Source organism: Girardinichthys multiradiatus, chromosome 11 (genome assembly GCF_021462225.1).
Source record: "Girardinichthys multiradiatus isolate DD_20200921_A chromosome 11, DD_fGirMul_XY1, whole genome shotgun sequence".
NCBI lineage: Eukaryota > Metazoa > Chordata > Actinopteri > Cyprinodontiformes > Goodeidae > Girardinichthys > Girardinichthys multiradiatus.
The window spans coordinates 7,211,902-7,232,701 of NC_061804.1; the positions used below are offsets into that span (position 1 = coordinate 7,211,902).

General features: G+C 37.3%; 1 protein-coding gene across 2 annotated transcripts in view; it reads left to right on the plus strand.

Moving 5' to 3' along the window:
* Positions 1-20,312, plus strand: part of pof1b (POF1B actin binding protein) — a 55,398-nt gene extending 35,086 nt beyond the window's left edge. The window contains exons 4-13 of one of the 2 annotated variants that reach the window (XM_047379080.1): positions 3,227-3,263; positions 3,511-3,591; positions 4,184-4,276; positions 5,491-5,604; positions 11,314-11,466; positions 11,832-11,951; positions 12,316-12,462; positions 14,064-14,134; positions 14,464-14,578; positions 16,376-20,312. In XM_047379080.1, coding sequence (XP_047235036.1) covers positions 3,227-3,263; positions 3,511-3,591; positions 4,184-4,276; positions 5,491-5,604; positions 11,314-11,466; positions 11,832-11,951; positions 12,316-12,462; positions 14,064-14,134; positions 14,464-14,578; positions 16,376-16,396 — 952 coding nt within the window. In that variant the 3' untranslated portion in view covers positions 16,397-20,312. The remainder of the gene's footprint in view (positions 1-3,226; positions 3,264-3,510; positions 3,592-4,183; positions 4,277-5,490; positions 5,605-11,313; positions 11,467-11,831; positions 11,952-12,315; positions 12,463-14,063; positions 14,135-14,463; positions 14,579-16,375) is intronic. The other variant, XM_047379082.1, reaches the window with a different exon arrangement.
* The last annotated feature ends 488 nt before the right edge of the window (positions 20,313-20,800 follow it).

The window sequence follows — 20,800 nt, forward strand, 5'->3', positions numbered from 1 at the left end:
GCTCAGTAGGAAGAGTAGCAATCAGTCTTGCAATCGGAAGGTTGTGGGTTCGATTCCAGCTTCCTCCTGGTCGATGTGCCCCTGGGCAAGGCACTTAACCCCTCAAGTTGCCTACCGATCTGCGTATCGGTGTATGAATGTGTGAGTGTTAGTGAGTGCAATTGGGTGAATGTGGCTCTAGTGTAAAGCGCTTTGAGCGGTCGGTGACTGGAAAAGCGCTATATAAGTTCAGTCCATTTACCATTTACAACAAAGACAAAATGAGTTGACATTGTTTTCTGTCTTTAGCATCATATTTAGGTAATTACCATGGTTACCATGGATCAGGGAGTATTACTAAAATCAGAGTCTGTGTGTTTTCCAGGGAGAATGTAGATCCTTACCTCAACTGAGATTTCCAAAAGGATGCCGACATGAATTCAGCATGTTGACTAACAGAGTGACTGAAATCTCAAAGGGATAAAACAAATTAACTATGCTGTACTACATTAGGCCTTCCTGGTATATACTGAAAGTCTCACTCTCTCTTGCTCCCTTCCAGCCTGAATAAAAAGCAGATATGTCTCAACATGTTGCAGAAAATACAGCTTTCTCCTAAATTCAAACACTTTATTTTAAAACTCATTAATAAAGCTACGAATTTAAACTTTTAGCCCCCTTCTCTCAGTAACAGCTTCCACCCTGAAGAGTGTTGTTGTCAGTGACACCTGGTGATGCTTGGGGTGATGCAAATATAATATTTGTTTATTTTGATTTGTCACCAAACAGATTTGTTTCTGCATTTCTACTTAGCTGTTGCATCAATATCGTTCCTGAACGTCTACAGATAATGTTTCTGGATTTCTTTTCCTTATGCATTTTTCTCTACTTATAGCTATGGCAAAATCTAGTCTAGAAAGTATTTATATGCACTTAAGAAAAAAATCATCACAAGAAAAGCAAACAAACTAAGGAAATATCTAAATTTTACTTTCCTCTATAAAGTCTATTTCAATGGACAACCTACAGATGTTGGAAATAAGAAGGTTTGAGAGTTTGCTGAGTCTAATGGTTATTAGACTAGGGTTATGCCTTTAAATTGAACACTAAAAGCCCTCTTCAATGGTATGGATAAATTGTATGCATGCAACCATCTCAAAGCACATGCATCCTACAAAATAGAGCAAAGGAGTGAAGTAAAATGTCCCCCAAAATCATCTATAAAAGGAAGAGCTCTGATGACAAACTGTATTTGATTGCTTTGTTGGCCCTGTCAAAAATAGAAAAAAACGACTTAATCTGTGTCTTTTAGGGCTTTAGCTGATAAAACCTAGGAAAACTACTCTTCAAGAAGTCTTTCTTTTTTTATGTTAAAGATACACAATATATAGAATTGCCATTATCATTGCAATATACATGTTTACAATATTGTAGTTACAAGGATGCTACATTTCAAGTGCATGCCAATAATATATTTGGCCTCTTGGAAAGACTTTCTCTGCCCTTGATGCATTTTTTTAGCAGTCATTATGCTAAAACTCAAAAGGAGTTGTGGGGAGATTGGAATAAATGATAAAAAGGAAGATATGAATCAGAAAATGTGGGTTACTTGTAGTCGATATTATCATTGCAACATTCAGTAATTGTTGGTCAGGTGATCTCTGGCAGCCAATGACAGCCAGGGAGTGGTAGCTGTACTTTATATGACCACCTAGATTCCTGTGGTGCCATTTAACTTCTAAGAGAGTCTGTGAGGAATGAAGTCATAAGATCATAAATGCCTTTCAACTTTTCACCTCTCTGAGAATCAAATGAGTCTCTGAATCACTCAGCTTCAACACACCCTAGTGTACACACAAGTTAGATTGTTGTAATGTACTGAGTTAGGCAATAGGAAGAATGCAGAGTCCTCATGGTCTTATTTTGACCAAGACAATGAAGACTGTATACCTCCACCACCCAACATAGGGTCACTGATGCAAGAGATTGCTACTTGACAAAGTGAGCTACTCTAATTCAGGTAAAGAATGAAAAAGTTTCAATACTACACTATCAAACGCTTTTATGATATTTGATTTCTTTGACTGTGAGAACATACCACCAGCACTTAGATTCACATTTGTATCACTATTACTTAAATGCTACAAATCTGTTAGCACCTTACAGAACCAGTAGATCTTCAGCTACAATTTGGAGTTAGTCTTACATATCTAGCTTTATTTGTTACCTTACACTAACACATTTTTTATTGGCCCCTTTCTTTTTCCACATTCTTGATTATTAGATCTGGAATTCTACTGCAATCGTCAAGAAACCTTGCCATACAATAGAACTTATAAATATGATTTACCTTTTTTTTTCTAGTCTTTGACCTTTGTTCTTGTATAGGTATATGCCAAAATGGCTGCCAACTTCTCTTCTTTCGATTGACAACTCTTTCAACAAATTCTGTCCCCCCATGGACTCTCTAGACCCAATCACACCAGTGGTAATTGTAAAAGATATTTGAGAAATTGAAAGAGAAAACACCTGTACATACGCACAGAAAAACCTCCAGAATACAATTTGTTTTGTGTTGTTATCAAATTTGAACCTGTAGTAGGTAAGACTTGTATCTACAGCATCATTTGACTTATAAGTCCATATCTTTAGCCATCCATGTAAAGTTACAAGAAATCAAACATAAAACAATCCAGGCAGGGGATGTGTGTTCCAACTTCAAAAACTACAAACTACTTACAGTTACAATATGTTTGACTACTCAGGTTAAACACTCGGAGTGTTACCTTAGCAGAGAGACCAGGCTGTTACATGTGCTCTGGATCATCATCTGGATAACCACCAATGTTTTATGGATTCTTTCTAGCTGCCTCTGGTTAAAAAAATAAAATAAAATCATGACAATTTGTCTGTTCATAAAATGAACAAGAAAGTTAGATTCTGATTCTGTCAAATAATATTTAATTCCCCATAAGCATGCTTCCAAGATGTAGCTGTGGTGCAGTTTTGTCTTAAACCTTATTTGTTTTCAGTTTTCCTGTAAAGTGCTAATATCGTTAACACCAAGTTGTTTTATTTCGTTTCAATAAGAGTCTGTTAAAGATGATCATCTTCACCCTTCTGTGTTTAACAAACGTTCACGGACTGCTGTGAGAAATAGTCTCAGTTTTCTGTGCAGGCGTTCACTTTGACACCCCAGGTTATGCTGCCTACCTCAATATTCGTTTATCCTCTCTGTGTGTTACAGGAAACACAGTTGGAATCTCTCCAGTGAGATCACAAAGGTGAGAGACAAGTCTGAACTGAGCCTTCAGATGTAAGGAGATGAAAGTTAAATACCATAAAGATGAATTTATATAGCTAACAGAAGACAATCCGTCAGTTATATTAAACAACACAGCTCTTCTAGACCTTATCTGATCGGATCCTTTCCATAGTGATGTAATCTTCTGTTTGTATGAGGCAATGAAGATGTGTGTTCAGTTTTGTCACCTTCTGTTTGTCCCTTGTTTCATTATTGTTCGTTTGCAGGGGGAAAATCAGGATGTAGAGTCCCTGATTCCCAAAGGAGCCACTGAACTGACCAAACAACAGATGCGCTACCTGCTGCAGGTGAGATACAAGGAAATAATTCCAGTAAATTTTAGAAATACTAAGCTGTTGGGTTTACATGAAGGGAGCACTGCACTTTAGCCAGTTATTCCATAGATTTTGGGTCAGAGGTGAGTTATTTAAATGTAGTCCGAGTAAAAAGAAAATACAGCCCTTTTGAAGTTGTTCAAATATCATATATAATTTTTGCAAGTTTTATTTTTAAATGTGTAAAAAAGTCAAATCAATTGTATAAGTAAAAAAACAAAGTCTGCAGCTTAAATTTGAGTCAATAAGGTGAAGTATTACATGTCTATTTATTTGCTCAGGAGAGGAACGTCTGCCTTGGAGACCCAACAAACCAGCACCCTATAATTGGATTTAAATGCTCTCTCTGACAAGCCCAAGCTGATTGTAATTTGCCAAAGTGGGGAATGACCTCTTGTGACAAAATCCTATATATTTAACAGACATAACTCATTTTCATGGATAGCTAGGGGCTTGATTCCTCTATCTGAAAAAAGACTCCTGTCAGTGTCTTGCTCTCCATCAGGGCAGAATAATTAAAAGGATCTGTCTGCATTATTAACTCTCCTCTCTGTTTCTGTTTCAGACACGTTTCACTGCAGAGAAGAGCATGCGTCTGCTGCTCTCCACCTTCAGCAGTCTGAGAGAGGAACTGATGCAGATGTCTGAGGACATGCGGGTAAGAGCTATCATTGTCAGGCACAGCAAACCTCGCTGCGTGGTTGAGAGGTGCTGAGAGACCTTAGTCAGCAGATTCTAAACCATATGCTCTGCAAAGCGGGACTCAGGAGCTGGTTAAGCAGATTTTTAAGTATCAGGATTGTGGTTGCTAATCTCAGCCATAATTGAGCCTTACAAAGAACCAGCTTCATGTTTGATTTATTTTTTGAGCAGTAACCGGCAAACATGTAGGTAGAAGAAGAAAACTAGGCGCGTTTAAAAGTGTGGCAGGATAATTTCTACCAATGTTGCTTCTGGTGACTAGTAACTAGAAAGGTCTGAAATGACATAGGGTTAAAATTCCCAAGATTGTATACATTTAGTGGAAGACATTTGAGCTTAACATAAAACACAATTATACTGTACTAATAATACCTAGTAGCATGCTGAAGGTTGATGCGCAAAATGTAATATTTTATTTTTGTACGGGATGGGTCGTCAAAACAAACAACGCTAAAGTTAAGTTTCATAAAAGAAAGTGATGATGGTGATGATGACACTGATCCAAAACTCATCCAAAGTTGCACATTAGATGCAATGTTTTAAGATGACTTGTTCTCCAATTTAAAAAATATTGCAAATCTGAATGCAAATGTTTGACATACTGTCAAATATGCTAAAGGTTGTGTTTAAACCTGTGCAGCTAAAACTTATTTCTTATTCTTATTTAATTTTTTTTACCCTAAAGCTGGAAATAAAAACATTAACTTGCCTAAATCCTCCTTAATGGGTATAACCTTACATTTTTTCTTTTTTGACTGTTGGTTCAGTTTTATTTTCAGCTAATCAAGTTTTGCAACACAAAATTTAAAGGAAAAAAAAAAAACTCTTTGCAGAAGCTTGTATGAAGTCCGAACATTATGTCCTCTATGCTGTGAGCTTTTCTATAAGAGCTTCAGTGTTGGAGGTTCGAGGCTTGTACACGCCTCAGGCCAGACTCAGAAGCCTCATATAGCTCATGTTAACATGTCACCCAATCAACACTAGTGTGGGTGGAAGTGTGTGCCGATATTTTTCTTCAATATCTCTGTTTCAAACAAGGAAACTGATTGTCTGCAGTGTGACTGATCATGCTGAATTACATAAAAATTTTACAGCTTATTTAGATTATAAAGCAAAGTGCATTTATGTGCTGAAAAACTGATACGTGTGTGTGTGTGTGTGTGTTCACAGCGTCTGGAAATCGAAAAGGAGTCTTTGGAAAGAGATCTGAATTTCAAAGCAGACCAGGCTCGGCAGTATGACTCCCTCCTAGAGGCCGTTAGAGAGAACAACAGGCAGCTGCAGGTACTGTGTCATTTAAGTGCTGTATCTTTTCCTTAAAAACTTATCAGAGGTCAGAGTTTGCTTTGGTTTTGTTTTTCTTTTAGTTTTTTCAGTAAGTTCAAATTTATAAAACTCAAGTCATATCAAATATAGCGCGCTTGAGTTCGTCGATGTAATCGTCATAATCAATCATCCTGTGGTCCATACAAGGTCTTACTATGAAAGAAGTTCTAGCTTGTGGAAAAAATAGTCCATCTCAATGTCCTTCAATAAGATTCCAGAAAGAGCATAGCAGCCAGGAGCTGGAAGCGTACAGGTGTTAAAATATTTCCAGGGCAGGAAGACATCAGCAATGACCTCAGAGAAACATTTTTTCCTGTCTGGTTAAAGGAAATAAAACTTCAAAAACAATTTGGTAAATGCGTGGATACAGACATATCTCAAGAAGATGTGTGTGTTAGCACAATGCCGAGATGGAAAGACATCAGCAGTGTCCTACAGCAGTCATTAAGGAGAGCTTCAATATAGCAGGATGGTTCTTATAGTAAGGTAAGGTAAGTTTATTTATATAGCGCTTTTCAGCAATGAGACACTCAAAGCGCTGTACATACAATTACAATACAATCACAAAGCAAATAAACACAGATACAGACACAGAAAAACAAATCAAATGATAAAATTAAACAGAGGTAATTTAAAAAAGTAAAATAAAATAAACAGAATAGAATGATGGACAAGAAAATGAAAGGAAAATTGGACTGAAAACAACCAATCATGCCTAAATGGCCCAGTCAAAGGCCACTCTAAACAAATAAGTTTTTAATCTTGATTTAAAGCAACTTAGGGTTTCGGCGCTTTTACAGTTTTCTGGCAGTTTATTCCAGATTAGTGGAGCATAAGAACTAAAAGCTGCTTCTCCATGTTTGGTTCTGGTTCTGTGTACGCAGAGTAGATTTGAGCCAGAAGACCTGAGAGGTCTGGGTGGTTGATACACTGACAACAAGTCTGTAATGTATTTTGGTGCTAAGCCATTCAGTGATTTATAGACTAACAGAAGTATTTTAAACTCTATTCTCTGAGCTACAGGGAGCCAGTGTAAGGACTTTAGAACCGGGGTGATGTTCTCCACTTTCTTAGTTCTAGTGAGGATGCGGGCAGCAGCGTTCTGGATCAACTGCAGCTGTCTGATCGACTTTTTAGGCAGACCTGTGAAGACACCGTTGCAGTAATCAATTCTACTAAAGATGAACGCATGAATTAGTTTTTCAAGGTCCTGCTGAGACATTAGTCCTTTAATCCTGGAAATGTTCTTTAGGTGATAGAAAGCTGACCTAGTTACTACCTTTATGTGCCTCTGAAGGTTCAGGTCTGAGTCCATCACTACACCCAGGTTTTCGAGCCTGACTGGTGGTTTCTAGCTCTATTAACTGAAGCTGTGTGCTAACTTTTAAACGCTCTTCCTTTGGTCCAAAGATTATTACTTCAGTTTTGTTTTGATTCAGCTGAAGAAAATTCTGGCACATCCAAGCATTGATTTCTTCTAAGCATTTACCCAGCGCTTGAATGGGTTCATGGTCACCTGGTGACATCGTAACGTATAGCTGTGTGTCGTCTGCATAGTTATGATAACTTACGTTGTTGTTTATTAAAATCTTGAGTTAAGGGGAGCATGTAGATATTGAATAGGAGGGGCCCTAAGATGGACCCTTGGGGAACGTCACATTTTTGTGCTCTCTGATGATTTTTGTGGTCTCTGATGTAAAGTTACCTACTGACACAAAAAAGTCCCTGTCCTTCAAGTAGGATTTAAACCAGTTGAGTGCTGTACCAGAAAGGCCGACCCAGTTTTCCAGGCGCTCTAATAAATTGGAGTGATCAACAGTGTCGAATGCTGCACTAAGGTCCAATAATACCAGCACTGTGGTTCTTCCACAGTCTGCATTTATACGGATGTCATTGAACACCTTGACAAGAGCAGTCTCTGTACTGTGGTGAGCAGGAAGCCTGACTGGAAGACATCGAAGCGGTTGGTCGTTGTTAGGAAGTTGTTTAACTGTTGAAACACAGCTTTTTCAATAATCTTACTGATGATGGGGAGGTTTGATATAGGCCAGTAGTTCTGTAGTAGCAGCTTGTCCAAGTTACTCTTTTTAAATAGAGGTTTGATAATTGCTGTTTTTAGGGCCTGGGGGAAAACGCCTGACAAAAGGGACGTGTTTATTATTTGTGTTAAATCAGATGTTATTACAGGCAAAGCTTTCTGAAGGAAAGCTGTGGGTAAAAAATCGAGACAGCAGGAAGAAGAGCTTAGTTGCTGTACGATTTCTTCTAAGTTTTTGTAGTTTATTTGATGAAATTGGGAAATTTTGTCAAAATCAGTTCTAGTTGGAGACAACATTGGTACTGGAGTTGATGTGGATGTGCTGACTGCCTCTCTGATCTTTTGGTTTTTTTCAGTAAAGAATTTAGCAAATTCATTGCAGGCCCTGTTAGAGTGGAGTTCAGATGCTACAGTTACAGGAGGGTTTGTTAACCTGTCAACCGTGGCAAATAATGCATGAGCATTGTTAATGTTTTTGCTGATGATCTCAGAAAAGAAAGATTCCCTTGCATTTTTCAGTTGTAGGTTATATCTGTATACTCTCTCTTTATAGAAAATATAGTGAACCTGGAGTCCAGTCTTTCGCCACCTGCGTTCAGCTTTTCGACAATCCTTTTTTTCACTTCTGACTGGTAGAGCACTTCTAGATGGAGACATTTTCTTCCCTGAAACGACTTTCGCTTTAATTGGAGCAATTGAATCAATGATGTCCGAGATTTTAGAATGAAAGTTATTTACCAGCTCATCTACAGTGTTACAGGGCAAAGTGGAGGTAGAAGAGTAAATCTGGTTAAAGGTTTCAGCAGCACTGTCCTTAAAGATGCCTTTTCTTATAATGTCTCTTTGGCAAACTGAGTCATTGCAGATGACTCAAAAATAACAGAAAAGTGGTCAGATAGGGCAACATCAGTTACAGACACCTTGGAAATGGTTAGACGCTTAATGATGATCAAGTCCAAAATATGTCCCTGTTTGTGCGTTTGCTGTTTAAGTCAAACCAACATTTCTAAGAGTGTCACATAGATCTATTGTACTTCTGTCTTCAGGATTGTCCATGTGAATGTTGAAGTCTCCCACAATAATTAAACAGTCATAATCAACACATATCACAGATAAAAACTCATCAAAATCACTGATAAAGTTTGTTTTGGACTTAGGAGGCCTGTAAATATTCAAGAACATTGTTAGGACCGGGCTCTTTACCTGGAGAGCCAAATATTCAAAAGAGTCAGATCTGCCCAGAAATACTTTTTTACATTCTAATAAATCTTTAAACAAAGTGGCCACCCCTCCACCTTTTCTTTGCTGTCTGCTCTCACAAAGAAAATTGTAGTTCGGAGGCGTCGCCTCTATCAGAATGTCAGCTTCATTAAATTCATGAAACCATGTTTCTGTTAAAAACAGAACATCAAGATCGTGGTCAGTAATGAAGTCATTGATTAAAAATGATTTTCCTGACAGAGATCTAATGTTCAATGAAGCCAGTTTATGTGACTTAGTTGTTGATATTAACTGTGTCTGGTTGTACCTGACAGTTTATGGCTTTTGTTGATTGTTTATTACTGTCTCTTATCCTTTTGACTTTGTTCTTTCTGTTAGGTATAAGCACAGAGATTTTACAACTATCTCCTATTAGGGACCCAAGTTTTTCCTGGACATGCTCATTTCTGATAGAGTTACCACTGGGGCCCAGACTGTATCACAGAGAAGTGATTTGAAGGTCCTGATTAGGAGGAGATAGATTAGGAGGTGGTGGGGCTCTGCGGCATTTGGAAGATGTTGGTTTAGTAGCAGGGCCTCGGCCACAGGGGGTGTTGAATGGAGAGCCATTTGGGTCCCGATTTTAAGAGCTCCTTTCATGTTATCAGAATCCAGTAAAGCAAAAAGCGGGCTCAGTGGGGAGATGGGATTTTGACGGGGAGATCTTTTGTGATGACCTCTCTTTCTCAGCCAACTGGCTGATTGTTTCTGCTGGAGCTGTTGGAGGCAGCGTTATCATTGCTGTTGATACTCCATGTTCTCTGCTGAAGGTCGAAGCTGCTGGCAGATTATTTACTGAATAGAAGAGATTAGATGTGAGACGTCTGGCTCCTGGCTTGTTCAAACAGAAACCATCTTGCTTGAAGAGTTGTCTTTTTTCCCAAAAAATATTAATGTTGTCGATGAAGTTCACAGGTGTGGTGGCACATGTTTTTTTCAACCACTTATTAATCATCAGAAGTCTGGAAAAAATCTCATCTCCACAGAAAATCGGTGCAAAGGGTCCGCTGAGAAACACCTTGATATTGAGACCTCCAACAATATTCAGAAGACGAGTGAAATCCTCCTTCAGTCCTTCTGATTTTTTCTTAGCCACGTTATCCATGGCTCCACAGTGTATAATAAGGTTTTCTAGAGACGGGCGCTTTTCTGTGATTGCAAGAATATTCTCTGAGATATCGGACACGACGTTACTGGAACCAATCATAACTTCTGTGTTTTTCTTGTTGCAGAAGTTTTTAATACCATCCACAGCTGTGGTTCTTGGTCTGGTGGGGCGCTTTTTCTCTGGCAGCTTAGGAGAAGACTGTTTATAATGAAAGTTGTTCTTAAACCTTTTATTGTTCTCAGAAGATGGATCATTTTCCTGGTTTTCATTCTGTAGTGGAGCAAATCTGTTTTGGAGGAGAATACCATTATTTCCAGCTGTCTCACTCCTATCAGTTGTTGTGACAGCAGCTCGCTGTCGAAGTCTCCTTTTCCCAGGGGAAACGGAGGCATTTCTCTGTAATTCTGGCCATTCTAATTTATTTAATTGCTGAGATCTTCCAGTGAGTTGTCCACCTTGATTTTTTGGGCATGCCCCTAAAACATGCCAGGGGGGTCTGCCGGTAGGTTTATTCTAAGTGTTCTGATTGCCGGCTGAGTTGTTGAGCTGGCTGTCACTGTTTGGGATCACAGACAGAGTTGAATCATTGCTGTATCCCATATTCACCTCCACATTCACTTCTAGTCGGTGGATTTTCATCTCCAAAACAGCCAATTTTTGTAGAAGTTTGCCGAAGTCCTCTGTGGTGAAGGGAGGCATTTTGTGCTGATTAGCTGGCATCAACTTGTCCTGCTTTCGAGTTCGATTATGAAAAAATCAAACTCCTATAAAAAACAATAAAAGCATAAAATAATAATAATAATAATCCTTGGGAGTCGCTGGTAAGAAGATGTTTAAGTCCAATATTTCTGTAATTTTGGCTAAGAGATAAAAAGTTAGGAGTAAAAGAATACAAGCAAGCAGGGAGCTCAGGAGAAAAGTGTCTGAGCAGGCAGAGAGGCGGAGGGCGGAAAACATCCCAATGAACCATAAGACTGGGACACTGACCTTTGGACAGATAAACCTCACATCAACTATTAAGCATGGGAAGAATAATGCAATGACCCTGTCAAAGTCCACATCCCAACATGTTTGAAATCCTGTAGTGGGACCTTCAGAGAGCTGTGCAGGCAGGAGTGTCTGCAGATCTCAATGACCTGAAGCAATGTTTTATTTAATGTAGTTGTATTTAAACTGTAACCTTTCTAAATAAAGTGTTAATAACATTTGACAGCGAAGAGACTGAATTTTTGTGCTTTCTTGTGTTTCTTTCTCTGTGCAGCTGTCTCTGAGGGAAGCCAGCACCGCCCAGCGTTCCCTGGAGAGTCAGGTCATCAGCAGCCGAGACAACGACTCGGCCAGCAGCTTCAAGATCAAAGAGCTGGATGGAAGAATGAGAGCGCTGGAGAAGGAAAACGAGATGCTTAAACAGAAGGTAGAGAACAACCTGCTCCAGAATATGGAATATCATTCTGGAAGGAAATGTCATTGGTTTAAATGTGGACACATCACTTGTGAAGGACATCAGAAAATCCCAAAATTACCTTTCAGATAATTCGGATTCATTATATTTAGATAAAATTCACAACAGAAGTCATCTCATGGTGCTCTAAAGGGAAGGTAAGCCAGTGTTGAAAAAAATTTGGTGAAACCAGCTTTATTTCCTTATTGAAAGCACCAACTGAAATAAAGTTTAATCCAAGCAGTGCTGGACGTTTTCTGGGGTGTAGTATGTAAATGATGATGGTGATTTACTATTCTTCTGTATCCTTCTCATGTTTCCGTCCATCTGTCCTTCAGCTGGCTGGACAAGCCAGCAACGGCAACCTGCAGCTCAAAACGGAGGCGCTGGCGCAACACTACAATGATCAGCTGCAGACCTTGAAAACAGAAAGAGACATGGAGATAGAGAAACTGAGAGTAAGATGCAACAAAACCAACGCAGACACGTAAACATCTTATTAAAAGGTCACAGCAGTTTAAACTCTGAAGCTTCCTTAGAAGACTTGTGTAGAAGTTAGATTTATTAGATTAGAAGATAGATTTATTATTTAGGGTCACAGTTCGTTGAAACTCTACAAAACATAATAGATCTACAACTTTTAGTAGCAAATTAAAAAGTTGGACAATTTCCTTCTGTTCTTTCTTTCTTTCTTTGGACTTAAAAGTACTTGGAATAGGGTTAGGGAATAAGGATTAAAAAATTTTTGCTCTTTATACCTTTGAATAAGATTTGTAAATTTTTGCTTATTTGTCCTTTCTTTCTTACCTTGATGGGCCTCAGTCCCAAATATCGAAGTTGCAGACGCAGATCACCACGACCACCACCACAACTACCAAGTCATCCTCAGACAGCACTCTCCAGCTGAAGATCTCAGAGCTGCTTGCTAAGCTGGAGCAGCGGGAGATCACCATCAATCAAAAGGAGGAGGTTTGAAACATTACACCTCTCTGTGCAACACCTCTTTCACTTTAATATTTCACCTCAAAGAATGAGGACTGAACTAATCTACTGGAGATCAACCTTGTAAAACAAGGATTTTTTTTTCTTAGAAGCATTTAAACATATCTAAGGCTGAATTGGATGCATTTTTGACTCACTTTGGAACTTTGAAAAGGAGTTTGGCTAAAACCCTGATTTCTAAAATCAGTTTTATTTCAAAAATGTTCTCTAAAAGTGGAATATATACATACACCGCTACTAATATTTGGTAAAATTTTCCAAAGGATTTTTCTATCTAACCATATGATGTATCTGCAGGCTTTACCAATCTAGTTGAAATTTCCACCAGTGTTATCTTGAATTAGTAGCATTCATATAAATTTGCTTTCCAGGCCAAATTCTTCAATGTTTCAGTAGGGTTGAGGTTGGAGCTTAATGTTAATCTGCTTCATCCACTCCAAAACCCGTTCTAATGTGTGTTTGGAATCATTGTCCTGAGCTACTTAGACAACAATAAATTATACCTCATTTTATAAATGCAACACACTCATTCTACGTTGGCAAGTAAATTGTTCACCAGTACTTGTTGTTTAAAGCGGCAGAAGCTGTTCAGGTAAAGTGGGCTAATAGAAACTGTGCTGCTGTGTGCACCTAAGTTGTCTCATTGTGAATGCTTTAGCTGTAGGAAGTCCTACGTTTTTCAACAAAAAAAACGAAAATGGAGTTTCCCCATTTACAGCTAAATAATGCTGCGTTTAACAGGTGAAAAATGGCCCATTGGAACAAATAGGCTTGATGTACACAAAGCAAACACAGAAGTTTCCTAGTTATTGTGCTTTTTTGGAATTTATAGGGTATTTTTTTCATTTTAATCACAAATTCTCTGATACTCTTATAGATTCAACAATGTGAATCCTTAGAAAGATAGCTGTAATAAACCAGAATTATCGTGAACTTGATGGAACTTCGCAACTAGATCCACTCAACTGCTGCTTGCCGGCACAGGAGCCCGCTAGAGTATGGAGGAGTTGCCTCTGGAATGGGGGGTAAAACGTTTACTGCGGAGGGAAATTTCATGTTAAAACAGATCTGGTGAGGATTACTGTCTTTGTACCAACGTGCAATATTAATGTCAATAAGACAAATAGGAGAAAAACCTGCAGGCTGATAAACAGACTGGAATGCAGGAAGTAAAACTTACCACCTTGGATAAATAAATGTAACACCTGTGAGCTGGTTTGTTTTTTATTATTTCAGAGATTTGTTGCTGCTTCTCTGGTCCAACTGCATTCTTTCTCCATTCTGCACAGCATCAACTGATTGTTTCTGTTTGTTTCTGTTAGCCAATGAAAGTGCATGAATATTTGTCTTATCGAGGCAGTGGCTGCAGTTATCTGCTCTATGGTTTCTCACACTAAACATTAATTAGAAAACAAGTGACTGGAAAATAAGGAGGGATTTTTTTAAACATACAAGAGTCAAATGCCATCTGTGTCCTGTGTTATTTACTGTGGGGGGAGTTTCTTGTGCAGCCATATTTTTCTGAAACTAATTGAACTTAGCTGACTTTGAGCTCTGTCGGCCCTCAGGAGATCCAAAAACTGATGAAGGAGAGGAACGACAGCTCCAAGAACGTCACCAAGACTATTATCACCAAGAGGTACAGCGGTTACACATCACGCTGCTGACCTGAAATCAGTTGTTCGGGCCCGTCATACAGTGTGCATCTGATGTATTTTATCCTTTTCTAAAGTGACTTGAGCAAAGATGACAAACGCTGAAATAATTTCTTCAAACCAAAACCCTAAATGCCTCTTAAATCATTTTAAAGTTCAGGAGTTTTATGCCATATTTAACAGTCTAGGTTAATATGTTTATTGCAGATATTATTTTCATTACATGTTAGAAAATAGTCTAAGGTCCCTGATAATGGTTTGACACCTTAAGCGCACCATAATGAGACACCTTTCCATTTGTTTGGATCTGTAGGTACCGGAACCAGTACCCATTGCTCGGCCTACTTGGCGACGACTACCAGGTCACTTCACCTGTTAAAGAAGACAAAACCATCATCATCGAGAGAACAGGACAGATAATCAAGCAGGTATAAGGTTGTACTGAGATGCCTACTGAGAAACCTGCAGACTTTGAGGCATGAAGCTATATTCTGTTTTAGTTCGTAGATACAACAGAAAACTCCCCTTAGCTTGGCTCAGTTTTTTCTGTACTGAAAGGAAGCTCTAATTAGACCTTTTTTAAAGGCTGGATTTTTAATAGAAATAAATAAAGGACATTCTACAATGTATACAGAACCATGACCCTTTTTAAGTAAAAAAAAAAAAAAGATTCTTGAATTGTTGCTAAGGTATATGAATTTGCAGTTAAGCTTAAAAATAAAGTTTGGCTGCACAATTTGAAAGATCACAGAATCTTTAAACAAGCCAAATGTGAGCAACAGAGAGCATGTTTAACACTACAGATCTTCCTCTGTTAGCCCTAAACCCAAATCAATGCTTTTATGAAATGATGTATGCCTTATTAATTCACAATAGATCTACACGTCAGGGTAATGACAGCTTCATTATTAGAATTTAAGAAAAACCTTTTATGGTTCCACGTTGTGGCGGAAGCTTGCTACTGCAGAAAGTCTGAGTTTCTATGGCATGATCATCCAAATGGATGGTTCCATTCCCACTTTTGTTAGTGTAATCTAATGATAACTTGAATTTGAAAAAAAATGAATAATACTTTCAGGGCATTTACTGTATTACACAAATATCTTAATATAGCGTTGTCTATTTATTGTATTTTGTGTCATAGCAGCCAGACCTTTTGTTAAGAGATTTTGGTCAATAGATGTAATGACAATAAAGTGGACAAAAAACTACATATGATCTGACGATCCAGCATATTATTGATATAGGAAAATCCCCTCTAGAACTCACCAATAATCACATTTTTTAATTGTTCAAATATAGCGCTCTGTAGACCTTAAATCACATTAAAAGGTCTATATCATCATTTCTACTGAGTTTCATTTTCTGTTATGTTCAGGCTTGTTGCTCATGATAGTTGTATTCATTTCCCTGTGCAAAATTGAGAAATATGTAAATGGAAAAGAAAAATGAAAAACAAGCAAGTAAGCACAAGGCATGAGAAAGTTGCTAAAAGTTATTAATTACAAAACACTGAACCTGGGCATTAATGCATGACATAATGGCCACCCAAGAAGAAAGTAGTACCCTGAATGTGACTTCCTTACAATTTATCTGGTGATTTATCAAGTGAGGAGGAGGAAGTCAGCAGAAGTGTTTTGTGAGAGCAGTAGCTTGGAGACCTAACAACCTGACACACTATCCATTTAAAAGATTTAAAAGCACTCGGGGTCAACCATTTTTTCCATAGTAAAGACTGATCGCTTGTGACAATTCTCAAAAACAAATATTCTGGCAGTATTCTGATAAACATTGTAATCAGGGATGCACCGATATTAAAATAAAAAATTATTTAGCAATATTTTGTATCAAATATATCTCACTACCCTACTACAACAGTGTGAAAAAACGACCACACCACTGACATTGCTTCTCTGCTCCAGTTAAACACCCTGCAGTCCTGCACTGCAACACTATCACTGTCACATACCTGAACCAATAGCATAAATAGCTCCTCAAAATCAACTCGTTTTTATAAACAAACAAACTGGACCAAACTGTCTCATTAGTCTTCTGCCACTGTTAGAACACATATCTTTAGAATGACAATTAATAGAATGAAGAATATAACAGTTTCTCTCCTAAATTGTGTTCAAATCTAGTTTCTAAATTCTAAATATAATCTTTATTTGGATGGAAAATCCTGCAGATAGTAACACCTGTACCTGTGTTTTATTTTAAAACAGGAAATCATTATTACTCCTTAAAGACACACTGCTTCTCTCCGACAGGAATGATTGAACGTGGAGAAGACCCTGATGTCACCCACCCTTCTCACCCCTGTGCATGCTCCTCCCCCTCCCCTCGGGCATCCCAAGGTTGTTGGTGGTTAAAATTTGGAATCACTCCCTTTCTTCCCACTAAGATTTGGTTCTTTGGTTCAGTCAAAGCCAGTTTGGTTGGGGTTAAAATCTAGTTAGGCTTTCTATTGGCTTCTATTATTATTGTTTTTACTTATACCTATGTAAAAGTTACATCATGCAACAGCCATTCCAAATATCAATTGGTTAAAAACTCATGACATCTGGGAACTGGGTGAGATTTCGTTTGGGATTTCTAATCCAAAGAGTAAGAGAAATTAAACTCTGTGTAATGAGTTTTTACATCATGATTCATTGATGAATTTTACTACCAGATAATTTTAAATAAAAAGAGATGCAAGGATTGATCAACAGCAAAACATATTTTTTGCCGTAGTTTTACTGAGTGAAGAAGGCACAGGGTGTCAAATCTACAAGGTGTTTAAAGGAAGTCAGAGGAAGTGCAAGATGCATGAAAGACCCTTAAAGGAAAACATGAATTTTGCATTGATAGTAGGTAAATATGTCTGCTGGTTAGCTGTCTACAGATTTTAATTTTTGATAGTACCATGTACAAGTGACCAATTTTAATTCCACCTATATTTTTTAAAGTGATCATTTGCATGAAGAACTAATTTAGTTATAGTCAATAGATTGCAAGTTGTTTTTCACCCAAATGCCTAAACTGCAGTGCCTTTAGAGAGGAGCCTTACTGGACCCAGAGACATGTTTTACTTCAATCATTTCATAAATCCTTTTATTTTTATTTTATTTAATAAAAAACTGATCAAACAGCATCAAAGAAATCAAAAAGTTAGACTACTATTGTCACCTGTGTCAAAAACACCCAGAGCTCTTTCAACCCTGGATTTTTTAGTCCTTTTCAGGTTAACTGCTTTGGATCTTAGATCATCTTGCTGCTGTGTAGCTAGAAATTCTTATAGACTGTCTGCTGTTTAAAGTTGTACAAAACACTAAAACATAGGAGGCTGTCTTGAACTGAAGATAACTATGAAACTTTTCGCCAGATTAATTGTTGACCAATTCGTCCATCTGGTCAGGAAAAGGACGGATTGTGTTTTTGAGTGGTGCAGCTGGTAGACTGGTTAGTGTAAAACTACGGTGGTAGATACAGTTCATAAACAGAATGTTGGTGATGGAAACGCCTGTTACAGGTCAAATAAAAAAAATGTAAACAGAAATTAAAAAAATATATATATAAAATATGGATACATACAGTATATTGTTGGAAAAATGGCTTTAAAAATCTGTATGGGCTTTGAAAAGTGCAGTCAGTCTATTGGTAGTTGCAAGTAAAATCATATAAACAATATATTGGTAAAAGATTTCATAACAGTTGGACGGTTCAGAGAAAGCTACTGAATTACTAAACAAGTTATCTCTTTGGTGTACTGCCAAACAATTCAGAATAATATGCCGGGACATGCATATAATATAAATAGGATTTCAATTTAACACAAACCCTTAAATGCTTATCTCTACCTCTGCATTATTAGTTCTGCAAAAAAGCATCTAAATATTTTTATTACATTGACCATTGAAACAGTGGCGCTCCAATATTTGTTAATTCTAGTTATCAGTCGAGCTAAAGAGCAAACCAAACGAATGAGCTCATCTCCCAGTTGTCACAAATGCAAATGAACATATAACTAAGCCACCACTGCCGTGCTTTGCCCAGGGGAGAAGGAAGTAGATAGCTCATTGTGATTGCTTGCTGCATGTAAATATTCTTGTGTATTTGTACAATGATGGGCATGCTCAGTGAATGTTTTGACTGTGGAGCATCCCATCCTAAATGTGGTTTTGATCATAAATGTTCTCATTGGGTGTTTTGCTTTTATTTTCGTCTGTGTGATAGTTCTACTTTAATTCTGTTTTATTTTGAGGTTTTATTTGAGTCAAACAAGCATGGCTTCTCATGTAGCTTTGATGTGTTTGTAAATCACTGTGGGATCTAAGTTTGTGATGTCAATCATCCATGAGAGGGAATGAGACCCGCATGGATGCGAACCAATAATGTGGGTGAATGTTGTGGAACTGGGCATCATTTTCGGGGAGACTTAGGATGGTGGAAGAAATAATTTTCAAGCACAATATAATATAAACTGTAAACTAATATTTCCTGGTTCTCTATGATGATCATTTTGTTTTTGTTTTGCAAGCATGTTGAAGGCTTTGTGTCCACTAGGTGTCAGTCTCCTCCATCCGTTAAACGCATACAGACTTCAGTAAGAAATACACTAAACCTGATTCTGAAGGCATAATTTCCAAGAATTTGACAAGAATTAGTTTCTGCATTTTCTGAATTGTATACATAATAAATGTATAAAAGCTTTACACTCAATCAGTCACAGCATTGAAAGCACATATGGTGGGGTTGTGTAACCGGAATCCTGTAGAACATGGGCTGTGATCAATGTTATCTAAATCATCATCTTCTGCTGTACAGTTCTTATTTTGTGGCTTATGGTAACAAATTTATATATATTTTATGTTACGTTTTCATACACTATTATGTATCATTTTTGCCTATTGTTATTTGGTGTCAGCCGAAAAAATGAGTAAATAGCTGTTGGTTGAAAATCAAACACCTCAAAGTCTTTCTTGAGTAAAGATAGAAATAACTATACACTCTGTGCCGTTATCGTCCTCAAACCGTCAACAATTCCAGGAATTCAAACTTTATTTAAAATCAATCAAAACGATTAATTAATACTAAAAAAAAAAGAGAATAATTAAAATTACTACTGATGAACTAAATTGGAATAGAAAATGAACATTCAGAATACAAATATGTCAACTGATTAAAACCTAAGAATTATCAGGAGGTTATAGGGTTAATGATTTTTATTGCAAAATTCAGATTTAATAGCAAACTTTGAAAAAGTCTTTCTGAAGATTTCCTTTTTCAGGTCAGTCTTCAGTCCTTGGTCTCATACAACTTCATTAGCTTTAGATGTCAGGATGCAACCTGCTTGGTTGGGAGTATGCTTTGACTAAACCAGCGCCCCAAGGTGATGTTAAAAAAAAAAAAGGTAAATGGATAAAAAAATTTCCACCTTGGCATCATTGCAATGTTACAAATGTATGCAGTAGGATAAGGCTCCAAACGATTGAAGGTTTGAAACTCCGACCCCTGAGCAACAACAAAGAACAGTTCCAAGCCTGAAGGAAACCATTTCAAGTAACAAAATATTCCCGTTCTTTTCCTGGTTTAAATAAGTTTGGAAAAAAACAAAAATATTCAGGATTACGGCAATATTTCTTATTTCTTTTCTAAAAAGTGGAATTTTTTTAATAATTGTTCAACGAATCATATTTTCATGTCTTTTGAATATAAAAAAGGACATTAAAGTTTCAGTTCACTCAAAATACTTTTCCATAAACATTAAGAAAAGAAGAGCTACTCAATGGACACAAAGCCTTTAAACCGATAATTGTTAATGTTCTAGCTGTGTAAGCAAGCTAATATGAGGGTAGCATAATTGCTGGAACTGTTGGTGGAGAAAATATCTACATAATCAACATTATCATTTATCGGGGCAAACAGAAAAGTTTTTACTTCCATGTTATCACACTTAACTTTAAGAAGACAAAATCCTGCTTCTTATTTTTCCTGCATACTGTATGCTTAGCTAAGCTAACTGGATGTAGCTAATAGGTAAAAAGAGTACATAAAATATAATTTTCTTTATTTTTTTAAGGAGAATTTAAAGCTTAAATTGAGGATCAGCAGCTGCTGTTCTCCATTTAGAAATGTGACAGCTGATGATGAATTATTAAAAATAATCTATCTTTGCAAGATGTCTTGTTGTGTTTTTACATTAAAAGACATTTGCCCAATAAATGCACAGATACAAGAATGACTTAATTCTCATTGGAACATTTTAGTTTTATGGTTTATGTGAACATAAGAAGTGTAATGGTGTAACAGTTCAGTACAAAAAAAAAAAAAAAAGAAACATCTGCTAAATGTTGGTCCTACCAAAACAGACAGAAAAACAAACCACCCTTGTTGGAGGAGGCTCTAAGGTAGTAGCTATGTATTGCAAAGCACAATCTTTTGGGCAATTCAGTTTAAAATAAAATCATATAAAAGGTTTTTCTGATTTAAATCCAAAGTGGAAAGGTATCTCTTGTTATGAAAATAATCCTAAACCTATTTGGCTGTTCCTTATTTAGACAAAAGGCAATGCAGAGTTTCATAACTTATAAAAAACAAGCAAGTAAATTGTTAAACTGTCACCATTGATGTGGACTACACTGGTGACACTAATGTCGGGTAGGGTT